The 17,182-nt window shown below is 44.8% G+C and overlaps 1 protein-coding gene, 1 non-coding gene and 1 pseudogene across 2 annotated transcripts in view; 2 read left to right on the top strand and 1 right to left on the bottom strand.

Moving 5' to 3' along the window:
- The window catches only part of LOC124616628 (Down syndrome cell adhesion molecule-like protein Dscam2), a 375,675-nt gene that overhangs the window by 78,469 nt on the left and 280,024 nt on the right, over positions 1-17,182 (top strand). Inside the window, exon 3 of the mRNA XM_047144953.1 lies at positions 10,842-11,003. Coding sequence (XP_047000909.1) covers positions 10,842-11,003 — 162 coding nt within the window. The remainder of the gene's footprint in view (positions 1-10,841; positions 11,004-17,182) is intronic.
- Positions 1,359-1,433, top strand: Trnat-cgu. Its single transcript has one exon. It is a non-coding gene; the product is annotated as a tRNA-Thr (tRNA).
- On the bottom strand, positions 11,641-11,758 carry LOC124616936 (annotated as a pseudogene).

Below are 17,182 nucleotides of genomic sequence, written 5' to 3' on the forward strand. Positions count from 1 at the left end.
CGTGGCGGTCCGCATCAAACCAGTCAGTAGACTGATGACCAAAAAAAAGACCTCTACTGGCAGGTCCATGTGTCGTCCTCATCCAGCACAGCCTTGTCGTCTTATCAGGGTTGCGATACTGAAAATAATTTCGTTAGAAACTGTTCGGTATTTACAAGGGAAACTCCCTACCGCACCTTCCTCCCCCCTCAGATTCAGTGGTAGGATGGCGCAGTGGATAGGCTGCCAAAAACTGAACACAGATCAAACATGAAAACAGGAAGAAGGTGTACCGAACTGTGGAAAAAGAAGCAACATAGAAACAGAGAAAGGTCCAAGAACAAGAAGTGCATTAAAGAGCAGCCTGAAACAGCAATGTCGTCATGTGTAAGAGGTTCTGGTGTCGGACTGCCAAGGGGGTGTACCGTGTTCAAAACTTCCTCGTGCATTTTTTTTTCACAACGTTATGAACTGTCCGTCCGGTTATTGAAACGTTTTTTCTCTATCTGTACTCTTGGCAGTTGTCATACTACACATTGGTTATAGAATATGAGTCATGTGGTAAGAACACGTTACCGTCGCAAGTAAACAGTGAGAGCAGGCGAGATACCACGTAGACGTCCCACAGAAATGAAAACAACAAATATACGGGTGAACTACGTTACAACAAAAGAATTAAAGAGGCAAGACTTTCCAAAACGGAACGCAACTTCAAAAATGTCAAAAACATACATTTTGACAGACCACAGAGAAACTGCGTAATTGTGAAACCGTTGCGTTCATTTGTTGAAGCTTATGTGACAAAATATTATGTTTTCATCATTTTCTTGAGAGTGATCACATTCACATTCATACGAACACCTATACCGGGCAAGGAGGCATAATTCTCTCACTTACCAGCTGTACAAATTAGGTGCGTCGATAAGAGATTCCTATCAAATGACACACGTACTATCACTAATGCAGTTTATGACACACCAGACGTGTTTTCCGGTGGAGCATTGGGTTGACCTGTCGCCTTGTCATCAAATGTTTGCGGTTCCCATTCGAAGGCCACTTCCTTTCGGCTGCTAATAGAGTAGTTGTGCAAAATCAACTATCGTTATAGGTCTCACGACTCGCTGTTGCAAACGGACGTCACCATCCGAAAGAACAGATGCCATCTTCATATAGTTAAGGCTAACCGGCCATTGACCTCCTTCATCTGTGCTGGATGCACACGCATTGCCCGAACTCTTACGGAACTCGGTAGGATTGTCTGCCGCGAGTAATGAGCGGGCAGGGGCACTACGAATGTAGTGTGTGGACATTAAGCTGGAAATATGGGTCTCACGAGGAGCGTGCAAGGGATACGTCCCTGCAGTCGCACGATACTCTGTGCCCTCGGTGGCTCAGATGGACAGAGCGTCTGCCACGTAAGCAGGAGATCCCGGGTTCGAGTCCCAGTCGGGGCACACATCTTCAACTGTCCCTGTTGATGTATATCAACGCCTGTCGACAGCGTAGAGTCTTGATGTAATTATCATTTGATGTTCCTGGTTTGTGTTTCAGTCTAGCGAGCGATTTCAGAATCGCATCGAATGCGCACTAGAGAGCGCCACGAGCAGTTTCTAGCATTTTCTACTGTTTTTGTTGTTGTGAGACACGAGACTGAGAATTGTGCAGCGTCTGTAAATATTACGAGTTCCACTTACTTTGTAGGGTGTCAAAAAGTAACACACCTTACACTGAATTTCTGAAACAATTACGGTTAAATCGATACGTCACATGACATAGTTACGTGAAAATGTACTAATTTTATTGATAGGTAACTCGAATAAGCAAGTTGGCATTTCGTGAATATAAACCACTAACACTCACACTAGTAATTTAATGCAAGTAATTTTCCAAAACTGAGCTACGAGACGCAGTTCTGAGGGAATGAAAATTTTACGATGGCAACGCTCGTCCCATGTAGGCCAAAACCTTCACAGCGGAACATCCAGCGGACACAATGAGACGCTGGAGCAACTGCGCAGGCCGTCGGCAAAAGCCGCCCTTCTCCCTGTTTTTAACGACGACCCTTCGGAAATCCTCTCTACAGGAACACGGCTGGAGATGACAGATAAACGTCCGGAGAAATCTACCTTGCAGGTCGTAGGTTCAACACAAATTCCTAAAAACCTCACAGAGCGTCCTTGCGCAACTGTGGTAGGAAGATACACTATTGGCCATTAAAATTGCTACACCACGAAGATGACGTGCTACAGACGCGAAACTTAACCGACAGTAGGAAGATGCTGTGATATGCAATTGATTAGCTTTTCAGAGCATTCACACAAGGTTGACATCTACAACGTGCTGACATGAGGAAAGTTTCCAACCGATTTCTCATACACAAACAGCAGTTGACCGACGTTGCCTGGTGAAACGTTGTTGTGATGCCTCGTGTAAGGTCCAGAAATGCGTAGCATCACGTTTCCGACTTTGGTAAAGGTCGGTTGTAGCCTGTCGCGATTGCGGTTTATCGTATCTCAACAATGCTGCTCGCGTTGGTCGAGATCCAATGACTGTTAGCAGAATATGCAATCGGTGGGTTCAGGAGGGTAATGCGGAACGCCGTGCTGGATCCCAACGGCCTCGTATCACTAGCAGTCGAGATAACAGGCATCTTATCCGCATGCCTGTAATGGATCGTGCAGCCACGTCTCGATCCCTGAGTCAACAGATGGAGACGTTTGCAAGAGAACAACCATCTGCACGAACAGTTCGATGACGTTTGCAGCAGCATGGACTATCAGCTCGGAGACCATGGCTGCGGTTACCCTTGACGCTGCATCACAGACAGGAGCGCCTGCGATGGTGTACTCAACGACGAACCTGGGTGCACGAATGGCAAAACGTCATTTTTTCGGATGAATCCAGCTTCTGTTTACAGCATCATGATGGTCGCACCCGTGTTCGGCGACATCGCGGTGACGCACATTGGAAGCGTGTATTCGTCATCGCCATGCTTGCGTATCATCCGGCGTGATGGTATGGGGTGCCATTTGTTACACGTCTCGGTCACATCTTGTTCGCATTGACGGCACTTTGAACAGTGGATGTTACATTTCAGATGTGTTACGACCCGTGGCTCTACCCTTCATTAGATCCCTGCGAAACCCTTCATTTCAGCAGGATAATGCACGACCGAATGTTGCAGGTCCTGAACGGGCCTTTCTGGATACATAAAATATTCGACTGCTGCCCTGCCCAGCACATTCTCCTGATCTCTCACCAATTGAAAATGTCTGGTCAATGGTGGGCGAGCAACTGGCTCGTCACAATACGCCAGTCACTACTCTTGATGAACTGTGGCATCGCGTTGAAGCTGCATGGGCAGCTGTACCTGTACACGCCATCCAAGCTCTGTTTGACTCAATGTCCGGGCGTATCAAGGCCGTTATTACGGCCAGAGGCGGTTGTTCTTGGTACTGATTTCTCAAGATCTATGCACCCAAATTGCTTGAAAATGTAATCACATGTCAGTTCTAGTATAATATATTTGTCCAATGAATACCTGTTTATCATCTGCATTTTTTCTTGGTGTAGCAATTTTAATGGCCATTATTGTAGATCAGAACGAGTCTCAGGTATGTTAGAACTTAGGTGCTGCATAGCATATTAAAGCCATTTGGAGAATATTGTTAATTCTTCAGTTAGTGAGCTTTGTGGTGCGAAAATTTTCGTAAATTTTTATAATTAGTTATAAAATGTGTGGACAGTTAAGGCACATTTCGTTAGACGTGTACAATCTCGTACCTTGAAACGGAAGGTCTTTTTACGGTAGAGCCTGATATTTTCAACTAAACTGAGTTCCTTTAATAACTTAAAAATATTCCCAGTGTCAAAAATAGAAATTTTTGTTGTTACAATACCTTTTACTTCAAAAATTTTTAACTGGTCTTCTTAATTTGATTTCTCTTACTGATTAAGCTATATAGTAGAGTAATAATGTAACAAAAACACTACTAAGTATAGTATTGACAACTACAGTTCTTTAAAATTTGAATATAAATATTTGCTCGCAGGTACATGACCATGCTCTACGTTTAAACATTTTTCGCACTGATAAGAAGTTACTTTTCCAGAGCAGTTTCTATAAGCTCAGAAAAGGAGTGCAGGATACATAAAGTGAATGCTATCACTTCAGAACCAAATGATCAAATATACTAAACTTCTGTTCCGTCCGCATTTACACTCTTAGAAAAGTATTGTCTAAATCCTTTAATATGTATGGCATCTTCCTTTCTACGTTCAAGAGATCGGTTTGTATTTCGTGCACCTCTTAGATTCTCCAAGCCGCTAATCGTGTTGGAAGAACTGCTTTTTTAAAACAATAATAGGTAACACGTGAAACGAAGACAACTGACAACCTATGTCAACTTGTGCACTATACTGCATTGACATTAACGGTCGCCCTCAAGGTGGATTCAGCAATGAACCAAACGCCATAATAGCTACATTGCTGTTGGCTGATGGTTTGCCCGTTTTCATATTATTAAATACTTTGTATTAATACTGCACTTCCTCAGTTTATAACGCTTGTTATTTCAATTTTTTAAAACATCACCGCATCAAAATCCCTACAGTAGATCCTGAGACTAGCCCAAACAAACAGTCAAAAACCGTGGTAGGTGACACTAATTTATATTTGTAAACAGATGGAAGATGGTAGAGAGATGAGTGGTTGCTGTATTAGTACAAAGCTTCCGATATTTTAACCGCAGATATAGGTTGTATGTCAATACTGCATTAGATACATTTTCAAATTATAGCCTGCCCCAGTGATACAATTAATCCGCAGGCAAGGTTACACGTATAACCGTTATACACGGAAAACCAAAAATACACATGTTTTACTGGAAACTGCTGAATTTAAGGATATGCTACATGACCCATTTGAACCTCACTGTGGCGTAACGCTTTACTCGCTGGAAACGGGCTTCTTATTTATAAAATTACTCTTAAAACACACTGTATTTCGTATCAGTGACTTTCAGTCCACTTTCGAGAAATTAGTGTCCAGTTTCTTCTGTTTCTCATTTTCATCCACTTTTATCCCTGACAACGGTTCTCATTTTCCAGTGTCAAACCATCAGTATAGTGCAACGAATTTTGTCCTGCTTACTGTAATAGTGGACTTACGCACTTCACTGTCTCGGTGGACGTGGTAAACGAGTTCCCTGATTGCCTCATCTTCAATGTCTTCCACAAATGAACACACTTTGGTCACTATATACAGGGTCGGGCCCAGGGTCCAAGGAAATACAGCATAGGAAAGGAAATACTCTACTAAGCTGAGCACAGCAGATGATGAAAGTGACCTTCATCAGTTGCAACTTTTGGCCCCTGATCGCCAAGCTCCAAAAGGCGGATCGAAGCTGGACTGCTGGAATTGCTGCAATCTCGTCTGAAATGTTATGCTGCAGTTCTTGAAGACTATGAGGGTTGTTGCGGTACACTTTAGACCTGAGGGCTCCCCACAAGAAGTAATGACACACTGACAGATCAGGCGACCTGGGTGGCCAGCTAGGGCTGCGTCCAGACTGATCTCTGCTAACAACCCTGCTAGGCATGAAGTTTGTGTAAAGGTGCTCCAAGGTTCGGCCGTCTGAATGGCCAGTTGCTCTGTCCTGTTGGAAGTAACTGTAGGTCTTTCCCTCCTCGTAAGGCTGCCACAAAAAAAATTCAAAATAGTGGGAATGTAGCACGCCGAAGTCTGCATCTAATGTAAGAAGATGAGACCTATAACGTGGCACCCAGACACTGCACACCAAACCCCAACTTTCTGACCATGCAATGGTGCTTCGTGGAAGTTATGCGGATTCTCCGCTGCCCAGAATCTATGATTCTGTGAGTTGATATAACCACACAGATGAATCCAGGCTTCATCAGACATAAAGAACGGATTCATGCCCAAGCCATTCACTGTTACCTCAGTAAACAGCAGCTCACAAAACTGGAGGCGCTGAGGATTATCTATTGGTGTTAACGCATGAACAACAGACACTCGGTAAAGATGCATGTGCATGTCCAGGTGAAGTATTCGTCTGCATGGTCGACGTGATATGCCGGTTTCCTGCGACAGGCGTCAGACTGATTTGGTAGGACTGTAAAGCACTTTCTGATGAACTACAGGCAAGTTTCCTTGTGTGCGGACACGTTTCGGAATGTTTTTTGACCTGATCGGAACAGATCCGGTCTGACTCCATTTTCGGACCAAGTGTTGCGTGGTACTCTTTGCTAGCAGTTAGAAACCACTAAATTCTTAGCAAACAACAGGTCACACCGTTTCCGCGACTTTGTCACGTGACTTTCCACAACGAACACCCGCCGCTCCACTGTGTGTTACCTTAGTGCTCTTTATACTGCTCCACTCACACTGGCACAGCCCACACTACGCCCTGAACACACATGTGGTGCGCACGTTACGGCGTGTGATTATGTGCATACATTCAGGTCCAATCGTATATAGTCGTCCGGGCCACTCTGATTTGCCCCACCCTGTATATCGGCGTCACTTCGCAACTACATCTTCACAGGCAGAAATTTGTATATCAAACCAAAATTACCTTTCTAATTAAATTGCCCCACAAAGAAGTGAAGCACACAGGAGACGTGGTCAAGTGTCGATGTAACTTCATCCTTGTACATGTCGTCGGTGACTGTATAAATGATTAAGAGTTTCAATTTTTTGTGACAGCCAGAACAGCCACCACAGTGACGTTCGTGTTTAGTGGTTTCACCGGCCCTGTAGCGTATAATTATAAAGGGCGTGAACATTGTCAAATGTTGAGGGATCACTTTGAAGGACCAGGACAGCTGCATAGTCGTCTTTTACATCTGACGGAGTTTGAAAAGCGCCTCATAGTGGGTCTGCATTTCGCCGGCTGGTCTAATCGAGCAACATTAAGATTTGCGGGGCATTCGGATGTGGCAGTAGCCCAATGGTAGACTGCATGGGAACATGAGAGCAGTCGAACTTGGCAGTGTTAGCCCATTTATCAGTGTGACGTTGCACCCACTTTGACTTGGATGCACGCACTGATTCGGTTCGGAAGGGTGATGTAATGCCACCAACGTTCCGGCCGACTACACGTGACCACCGTCGCTGTACTGTGCTTGATGCACAACGTAACTCTTTCACTTCTGCAACTGACATCCGAGAAGAAGTAATGGACTCCCTCCAACATTCTGCATCATCGCACACTATTGGCTGGAGACTAGCAGTAACCAGACTAGGGAATTACAGTCCCGTGTGTAGGCTGTCGTTAACGCCACTACACAACCGGCTGCATTTGGAGTGGTGTTGTGACCATGAAGGATGGACTCACGATGATTGGCAAGCCATCAGGTAAGACTTCAAGCGAGGCTCGTAATGATTGAGGGAACAGTATGTCAGGGACATCAGGTTTCCTCACTTCTCACACCAATTTTTACGGATTGCCCACTCCCAGGCTCCGTCCGTACTATTTCTTCAAGATGGTGGCTGAGAAACGTGTGGCGTTGTTGGACGCAATAAAACAAGATTAAATATTACTTAATTTATTCCTCAGAATACATCTTTTCACCTTATCTTCCACGGCGTCTGGTGGATTTCTAAGCCAGACTTATATCTGCTGAATCCGGATCAGACTGTGGACTGGTGAAGATCGCTGAACCAGCCCCAAGTGCAGGCCTGTGACTCAGAGTGTAGTGATTTGCCCTCCTGTTCAGGAGGCACTTTCCGTCGGGTAGTCAACTACGGATGAGACTGTAGGCCTGGCGCGTGTGTGTTTGCCTCACATGTCGTCCTGAGAATGCTTGGTCCCTCTCAGGTCACTGGCTGTGATGTTCCGTCAGATGGACCGCAGTTTCACATGCCGTGATGTAGTGTTGAGTGTTGATCCTGGCCCGCCGGTTTGGTAGACTGCCTCACTTGAACAATGCTGAAGTTCCAGAGCAGTTGATGTCCTGAATTGGAACGGTGTTGATGGACTTGTGGGCTATCAACCAGTGGCGGCTTCAGTACTGTTTGCTGGTTCATAGTCATTCGTGGCTATGGATCGATGGTCATCACATCAGGCGGCAAGAGTGTGACCAAAGCTGCAACAATCTTCACATAAGATGTCGCAGTACAATATTCAGAGAATCGAGTGTGAACCCCATGAAGATAATCGATTCTACTGATCGAATGACTCAAGGCTAGAGGGATGGACTACTTATGGCACTGAAGAGTCGCTTTGCTGTACGACGTCATTTGTAATGACCGAATCAGTTTTGCTCATTACGAGTCATCAGCTGTCTTCATTTTTGCTGTATTGGCTTAATAAATTTGTTTCAGTATCGTAACTGCTTCATCATACCCCTGACAGTTATTGTTGCCACCTGCCTAGTCCTTCTTACAAGAGTAATGGACGCATGTTGGTCTGCATTTGACTTACACTTTTCCTCTGAGCTCACCCCCACTCACTCAGAGAAGTGTTGATGTCGCACTCTTCGTGACTGTTTAACAGTGTAGAAATGTTTACGCCCAGCAGCTGACTCGTGCTGATAGTTCCATGTGCTGAAGAAATGCCTGGCTGTAGGAACTTAGAAAAAATTTTCTGTTTCCCGTTCTCTTATTATTTCAATACGTAACAGTTAGCCTTCACGTGACGGTATCATAGTGCCATTTTGCAATAGTATAATGCTAGTCCACACTTAGCACGTGTGTCTGTGTATTGTATGCGTGATGTTGGGTACTGCCGGGCGAAGTGGCCGCGCGGTTAGAAGCGCCATGTCACTGATTGCACGGCCCCTCCCGCCGGAGGTTCGAGTCCTCCCTCAAGCATGGGTGTGTGTTGTTCTTAGCATAGGTTAGTTTAAGTAGTGTGTAAGTCTAGGGACCGATGACCTTAGCAGTTTGGTCCCATAGGAATCCACATCCATTTTTTTGTTGGGTACTCCTGTGGCCAATAAGTTTCCCAGATCTGTACCTGGTGGGACATGAGTGTGGCCATCGCGGATGTCAGCTCCGCCCCACACACAGTGTCGAGGACATTAAGGACCAGTTACGACAGTTGTGAGTTAGCTTGCGTCAGGAGAGGGCACAACGGTTTTACAGCACCCTTGCTAAACGTGTCAGTGCATGCGTCCAGGTCAGAGGAAATACAACGTCATACACACACTTGAGCTCATACTGTCAAATTCTTTGTAAATTTGACTCGTTTTTGTAATCACCGAAATAACATCACATACGCTCTCAACCAGTGAAGTTTCATTTCGTTTCCTCCTCAATTTCTGGGTGATTTCTTTCTGCCGGCCGCGGTGGCCGAGCGGTTCTAGGCCCTTCAGTCCGGAACCGCGCGACTGCTACGGTCGCAGGTTCGAATCCTGCCTCCGGCATGGATGTGTGTGATGTCCTTAGGTTAGTTAGGTTTAAGTAGTTCTAAGTTCTTGGGGACTGATGATCTCAGATGTTAAGTCCCATAGTGCTCAGAGCCATTTGATTGTTGTTAGTGAGGCAGACTAGATTCGTTTTTTATGTTTTCACAAATCGATAACCCTGCAGGAATAATCTGCAAGCCCAACAATCCGAAAAATGCGATGTAGAGCACGCTGTCCATTGTGGGGTGCTGGTTTTCCTCGTTTAGTAGGTGTTGGTGCTGGTGCTGTACCCTTTTTATGCCATGTCTATGTGTGTTTTCTTTCTTATTGTGTGTGTGTGTGGGGGGGGGGGGGGGGGAGTGGGGGAAGAGGACTGTTGCATAGCCACGAAGTGAGTCTGGAAGTATTACACCAACTCTCGATACAAATTAAATAATCACAATAATTTATTGCAAACACATTCCTGCAAACGGCCTAAAATCCACAATAGTCTTTAACTCGTAGACTTGTGAGAGTGAATGTTCCTCCTAATAGGAGGTGGCTTGTCACAGCACAATTAACATTAATTTTTTTTCTTCTGTAAGTATACAATCGATTCGCTGTCTGCTTAGATGGATTCTGGTGAGAACATTTCATTTATTGGTCACGCCAAATGTTGTTGCCACACTGTTCTCTGTTTTTCAAACCTCGCCACGCCCACGCAAGAGGACAATTGGAGCCCATAATAGAGGCGTCGAAAGAAGAATTCAGACAGCTGGCAGCACTGTTGCTTTTGAAAATGACTGAAATGTATTTGAGTTATTGGGTTTGTTACGCACTCATACACTACGTTTACATGCGACGCATCTTCCGAAACCGAGCGAGGTGGCGGAGTGGTTAGACACTGGACTCGCATTCGGGAGCACGACGGTTCAATCCCGCGTCCGGCCATCCTGATTTAGGTTTTCCGTGATTTCCCTAAATCGCTCCAGGCAAATGCCGGGATGGTTCCTTTGAAAGGACACGGCCGACTTCCTTCCCCACCCTTCCCTAATCCGATGAGACCGATGACCTCGCTGTCTGGTCTCCTTCCCCAAACAACCCAACCCATCTTCCGAAATACGAAAACCGAATTTCAGAAACCGTTTTTCTCCGTGGCGTTTACATGTTAAGGTCTGAAACGAATTTGCTAGCCCGGTTACATATGGTGCCTGGAAAACAGCTGTTACAGTTTCCGATTTAGTCAACACAATCGCCAGTTCTCTTCAGTCATGGTTGGGCACACCCTTTTTTTCCAAGTCTATCTAACAGCGTCGATCGAGATCTATCAGCGCCCCCTTTGCTCTCGACACCCGAAGCCCGGTCGTACCTGGACTAGGTGTCAATCTGTCCTGATTCCATTTTATTCATCCTTGTTATGTTTATGTTTTGTACTCTAATGTGGATGACTATACGAGTAGGTTTTGGAGTACGAAGTAACCATCTTAGGATGTGTGTGTTGGGTGTTGCAGTGGTGAAGCAGAAGTACGAGGTGCAGGTGTACGACGAGTACGTGATCAGCGGCAACACGGCGGTGCTGCGCTGCCAGGTGCCCAGCTACGTGGCCGAGTACGTGATGGTCACCTCGTGGCTGCAGGACGGCGCCGTCAACATCTACCCCAACACCGACACCGGTAAGTTGGCTGCCGAGCGCACACTGCAGCTGCTACAGCAGAGTCGGTGGAAGGTAACATCTCTGAGACGTGACAGTGTTGTTGATAGCTCTCAACTAAGAAGTGGCAACAGCTGCACGAGAAAACAGTAGCCATTTAAGTTGCGATAACAATGAGACCACAGTCGAACGCAACAGTGGCAAATCACTAGTTCGGTAGAGTGGCGACACTCCGCAGTGTTTTTGTTGTCCACAGCGAGAAAAGCGTACCAAGCGGCTAGCAAGCTACACTTCTGAGTACTGTATCGAATCAGTGCCAATAGTATTAGATATATAAGGATTAGTAGCATGGTTTTTACAATAGGGAGCCAACGTATGTAGTGCCAAAAAATCGACAATAACTAAAAAAAATGACTAAGGACCCTGGGAGGTATGAAACAGTACATTACAGAAGAAAAAAGCACTCCGTCTTCAGGCCACGAGTGGCCTACCGGGACCATCCGACCGCCGTGTCATCCTCAGTGGAGAATGCGGATAAGAGGGGCGTGGGGTCAGCACACTGCTCTCCCGGTCGTTACTGGTATTCTTGACCTAAGCCGCTACTATTCGGTCGAGTAGTTCCTCAGTTGGAGTCACGAGGCTGAGTGCACCCCGAAAAACGGCAGCAGCGCATGGCGGCTTGGATGGTCACCCATCCAAGTCCTGACCACGCCCAACAGCGCTTAACTTCGGTGATCTCACGGGAACCGGTGTATCCACTGTGGCAAGGCCGTTGCCGCATTACAGAAGACCTTACTTGAAATTCACTTGTGATATATACATATTTTCTGAAGACTATCGTTTTACTCTGAGAGTAGGAGGAGACCTGACTACCTGCAGAAAAACGTCGTATATGTAAACAATAACGCGAAGTTTTGTTCGCTTCACTTCCAACCAAATCTGTGGATATGGAACGCAGAAAACTTATATGGAAACCAATGCTTGCATTATTTAACGTACCAGATAAGCCACGACACCTTTAGCGGAAGAGAAAACCACACAGACGCGATGTTAAAACGTCAAAACCATTAAACTGTTCCCCAACACAAAAGAAACCAATTCTTCGACTGTTGCTACATGTGAGCCACAAACGGCTAGAGTCTTCAGCACATTCACTTTTGAATTGGAAATAATTAGATCTATAAAAATATACGAGTATTAGAAAGTCAAGTCAATTTTAAGAATGGGCGAATCATTAGACTCTATACAAACTTTTTACGAGCCAAGTAAAGTGCCTGTCATAATAATTGTGGTATCCTGCCCACTCATCTACCATAGGGTGCCTAGGAAGCTGTTTTCTCGGCTAGCTAGACAACATTCAAGCAGATCTTATAAATGGAGTTCATTCAAACAGTGGAAAATCCAGGATGGAATGTAACAATATCATGAAAAGTAAAGTTGCTATTCACCATATAGCGGAGATGCTGAGTCGCAGATGTTGTTGTTGTTGTTGTGGTCTTCAGTCCTGAGACTGGTTTGATGTAGCTCTCCATGTTACTCTATCCTGTGCAAGCTTCATCATCTCCCAGTACCTACTGCAACCTACATCCTTCTGAATCTGCTTAGTGTATTCACCTCTTGGTTTCCCTCTACGATTTTTACCCTCCACGCTGCCCTCCAATACTAAATTTGTGATCCCTTGATGCCTCAGAACATGTCCTACCAACCTAACCCTTCTTCTAGTCAAGTTCTGCTACAAACTCCTATTCTCCCCAATTTTATTCAATACCTCCTCATTAGTTATGTGATCTATCCATCTAATCTTCTTCTGTAGCACCACATTTCGAAAGTCTCTGTTCTCTTCTTGTCCAAACTATTTATCGTCCATGTTTCGCTTCCATACATGGCTACACTCCACACAAATAGGCACAACAAAAAGACTCTCACAATTGAAGCTTTAGGCCATTAAGGGCTTCCTCAACAATACATGACAGACACACATTGTCGTCTATTGATGACGAAGGCCTTAATGGCCTAAAGCTTTAATTGTGAGACTCTTTTTGTTGTGCCTATCTGCGACTCAGCATCTCTGCTATATGGTGAGTAGCAACTTTCCTTTTCATAATATTGTTACATTCCACAATGGAGTTTATTACAATAAGTTAAATTGACAATACATTGCGTTTCTTCAAAACTGAGTCTCAAGCAGATGGCAACATGCAAACAATCAATGTCTTTCGATATATACAATTTTCATGCAAGCAACCACACAAGTTCATAAGTCACTGCTATAGAATTTACATCACAGCTCGTCTTATATTGCCGCTCTTCTAGTAGGCCAGAGGCTTGGCGGAGCGGCGCTTATATTCTCCTCTTATAGAGGCCACTCCTGTCGTGGTGTTGACCAAGGCAGTGTGCTAATGGCTGTCGTCGTCTCACAGCCTTCTCTGCCGTGTCGTTCAGGCCGACGTGCCGGCACTTGATGTTACGCCGGAACAACAATAACAGACAACTACAGAAAAACATGCTTCTCATACGTTCAAAATGGTTCAAATGGCTCTGAGCACTATGGGACTCAACTGCTGTGGTCATAAGTCCCCTAGAACTTAGAACTACTTCAACCTAACTAACCTAAGGACAGCACACAACACCCAGCCATCACGAGGCAGAGAAAATCCCTGACCCCGCCGGGAATCGAACCCGGGAACCCGGGCGTGGGAAGCGAGAACGCTACCGCACGACCACGAGATGCGGGCACTTCTCATACGTGAAATATGTATTATTCTCTTGGTTTCTGTGGAGTAAGCTGCAATTATGAACAGATTCGAAAATATGTCTTCATGAGTAAGTTGTAGCTTATATCACTGAATTAGTAAGGTCGGTTGTTTTCGCATTTTTTTTACGATAATTATGTTTCTTGGTAATTTGCTAATGCATGGAACGCAAGTACATAACAACTATTTCTTAAATTAAGTAGAAAAATAATTAAGAACAAACATTATCGTTACGACGCATGTGATTGGTTTCTCATTAGTGTCGCTCCAACTGTCAAATGATAACCATGTAATCTCTGCACTATATTTTTGTTTCTGTCTGAAATTTAGTCCAACTTTGCAGAACCTAATATGAACTGAACTCTTTAGAGATCTGAATGCAGCTCGACTTTGTATTAAATGCGCAACTGAAGTAAAACTGTTACCTGGCCCTAATCAAATTTTCCACTTACCTCGCGTCTTGACAACATTGTTGAAGATTTCTCGAAAGCGCAACAGCAAACAGCAGGCAAGCAGCGAATAAGCTAGAGTTTTTTTCTAATTACATATTCAACCTAATGCATGTGGTAAGGATAAACAATTGGGTGGGGAGAGTAACTATTTCTGTGAAATGACATTCCAAGACAACGGTTTTAGAATGAAATATAGAAATATGTATTCAAAAAAGGCAGAGTAAAACTTCGAGTGATCTTCACACGTAACATTAGGTCGAATCACAAGACTGACGTACAAATTTGCTCTCAGGGTGCGTTGGACAGCCAGCCGGAGTGGCCGAGTGGTTTTAGGCGCTCCAGTCTGGAACCGCGCGACCGCTACGGTAGCAGGTTCGAATCCTGCCTCGGGCATGGATGTGTGTGATGTCCTAAGGTTGGTTAGGGTTAAGTAGTCCCATAGTGCTCAGAGCCATTTGAACTATTTTGCGTGGGACAACCATGAAAATGCTTCTGCTGTCATACGAAATCGCACCACAGATCATATCGCCTGGTGTAGGTGCAGTGTGGGCTGGTTATAGGCTGGTTATAGGCCTCAATTGGTCTCCTTCTAATCTACAGAAGGCCCTCACTGGCACCAACTTTCATCAGAAAACACAACACACATCCACGCTGCCCTCCGATGAACTCTCGCTTAACACCACTGAAGTCGTAAATGACGGTGGTGTGGGGTCAGTGGAATACACGCTACGGGGCGTCTGGATCGGAACTGTCACCGTGGTCAGAATTCCCGCTAGAATTGCTGTGCAGATGCAATACAATGCGTCAGAGCCATATACCGAACACGATGGCCCCCTCTGTCAGTAGTCACATGGCTGTCAGGAACCGAATCTTCTTGGAACCGTACATTCTCGTGACCATCGCTGCTAGCTACCATGTACAGAGGCCACATTCCTGCAAAGTCTGAAGTAATATCGCAGAAGGAACATCCAGCTTCTTGTAACCCTATTAAACGACCTCGTTCAAATTCAGTGAGGTGCTGATAGTGGCGTCTTAGTCACCTTAAATGCGTTCTTAACTAAAATCAACTCACCACGTCCAATGTCGAAGCTAGGCAACCGTCACATCCGTTACAGCGTGTATTAAAGCAAACCTGATTCGCATGCTCATTATGGTGCTACTAGCGCCACTCTTATGCGAATGGCATGAAATTGAAACAGACAGCATCTTTCAGATGTAGAAACACGCCTACCACGTCGCACAACTCCTTCTTCGTGTTGCGATTTCTTCCATCAGTGAAAACAGTGTTCAAACTGCAGGAAATGAAGATAAGAATAATAATCGAAAACAACAGACGAGCCCATTGTAAAGCTCTCTTCAAAACGCTGCGGATTTTTACTGACTCTTTGTTTTACTAATAAGTTGTACACAGCAACAGTAACGTTGATAATTAAAACACAAAAAGCTCCCTCCATGACCACGGAACAAGATCTCCACTGAAATTACATTTATCAAGAAAGATTAAACATAAAATTCAAAACAGCATTTTCTACCAAGGAATAAAAATGTACAATAAACTGCCGAAGGAGGTTAAAGGAGTTTGCTAAAACAAACTTATTTAAACAGGCAGTTAAAAAGTGCCTGTTAAGAAATATGTTCTGTACTTTGATGAATTACTTAGATAACACAAAGTAGAGGTTTGGTGAAAAATGTAACACAAATAAATAATAATAATAACGATAATAAAACATGTATCATTCCACATAGCATTTCCACACTATATTTTTCCTTTCATTTTTCCTCTCTGAAAAAGCTTCCTCCAAGACCTATGCAATTTATAATAGAAACACCTCATCCTCTTTCTGAAATCAACCTGTCACTCTTTATAGAAGGACGTTGACTAAGTTTTTCAGGCTTACAAATGGGAAATTGCAGTAGCATAGCGATCCTGATTTCAGCTCATAGTGTATGTAGTGTTATGAAACAATATGTGTAGTGGCTTGGGGTGAGAAATGAATGAACAGGTAGCAGTGGCCTTTTATATTACTAATAGGGACATTCAGTAAGTAATGCAGCATTTTTTTTTCTGAGAGCAGGTTGGTTTTATTCGGGATCCCTAAACGCCGTATTACTCCCCACACTTTTGGCTATAAAACTCATTTATTCAACAATCTCCGTTCAATGCCACGGCCTAATGGCGCCTTACTGGGAGGGTCTCTATGCCCGCATGGTACCTAACAATGTACTCGTCAACGTCGGAGCCAACATCTTGCTGCATCAATAACCTTAACACCACCCACGTACTGCTTCCTGCGGAATGCATCACTTATTGATCTGAACAGACTGGAGTCGGCTGGTGCGAGATCTGGGATGTAAGGAGGACGAGGAAGAACCGCACAATGAAGTTTTGTGAGCTCCTCCCGGGTGCGCATACTTGTGACTTCTGTGAGGCTTTGCGTTGTCATGGTGAAGGAGAAATTCGTTTGGATTTTAGTGGTGACGAAAATGCAAAAGCCATTTCTTCAATTTACTAAGGGTAGCAGGATACACTTCAGAGTTCATCGTTGCATCATGAGGGAGGACATTAAGCAAAAGAGCCCCAGAAGACCGTCGCCATTGCGTTACGAGCTGAGGATGAGGCTTTGAACCTTTACTTCCGTGGAAAGGTGGTATGGCGCCACTCTGTGGATTGCCGTTTTGTTCCTGGTTCAAAGTGGTGAACCAATGTTTCATCGTCTGTAGCGATATTCGACAAAAATTATCACGGTTAGCCTTGAAAGACGCAATCAATTCCGCACAGATAGTCCTTGTTAGGCGGCGAGCAACCCCTCAGTCACACATCTTTGAGTACCCCCATTGGTGGATGAGTGTATCAGCACAATCAGCATAGACCTCCAGCTGAGCAGCGAGACGTTTGACTGTGATCCATCGATCACCTCAAATGAGAATGTCCGAACATTTCAACATTGCAGGAGTCACAGCTGTCACCGGCTGGCCGGTACGCGGCAGATCGGAGA

This window comes from Schistocerca americana, chromosome 5, assembly GCF_021461395.2.
Source record: "Schistocerca americana isolate TAMUIC-IGC-003095 chromosome 5, iqSchAmer2.1, whole genome shotgun sequence".
Taxonomy (NCBI): domain Eukaryota; kingdom Metazoa; phylum Arthropoda; class Insecta; order Orthoptera; family Acrididae; genus Schistocerca; species Schistocerca americana.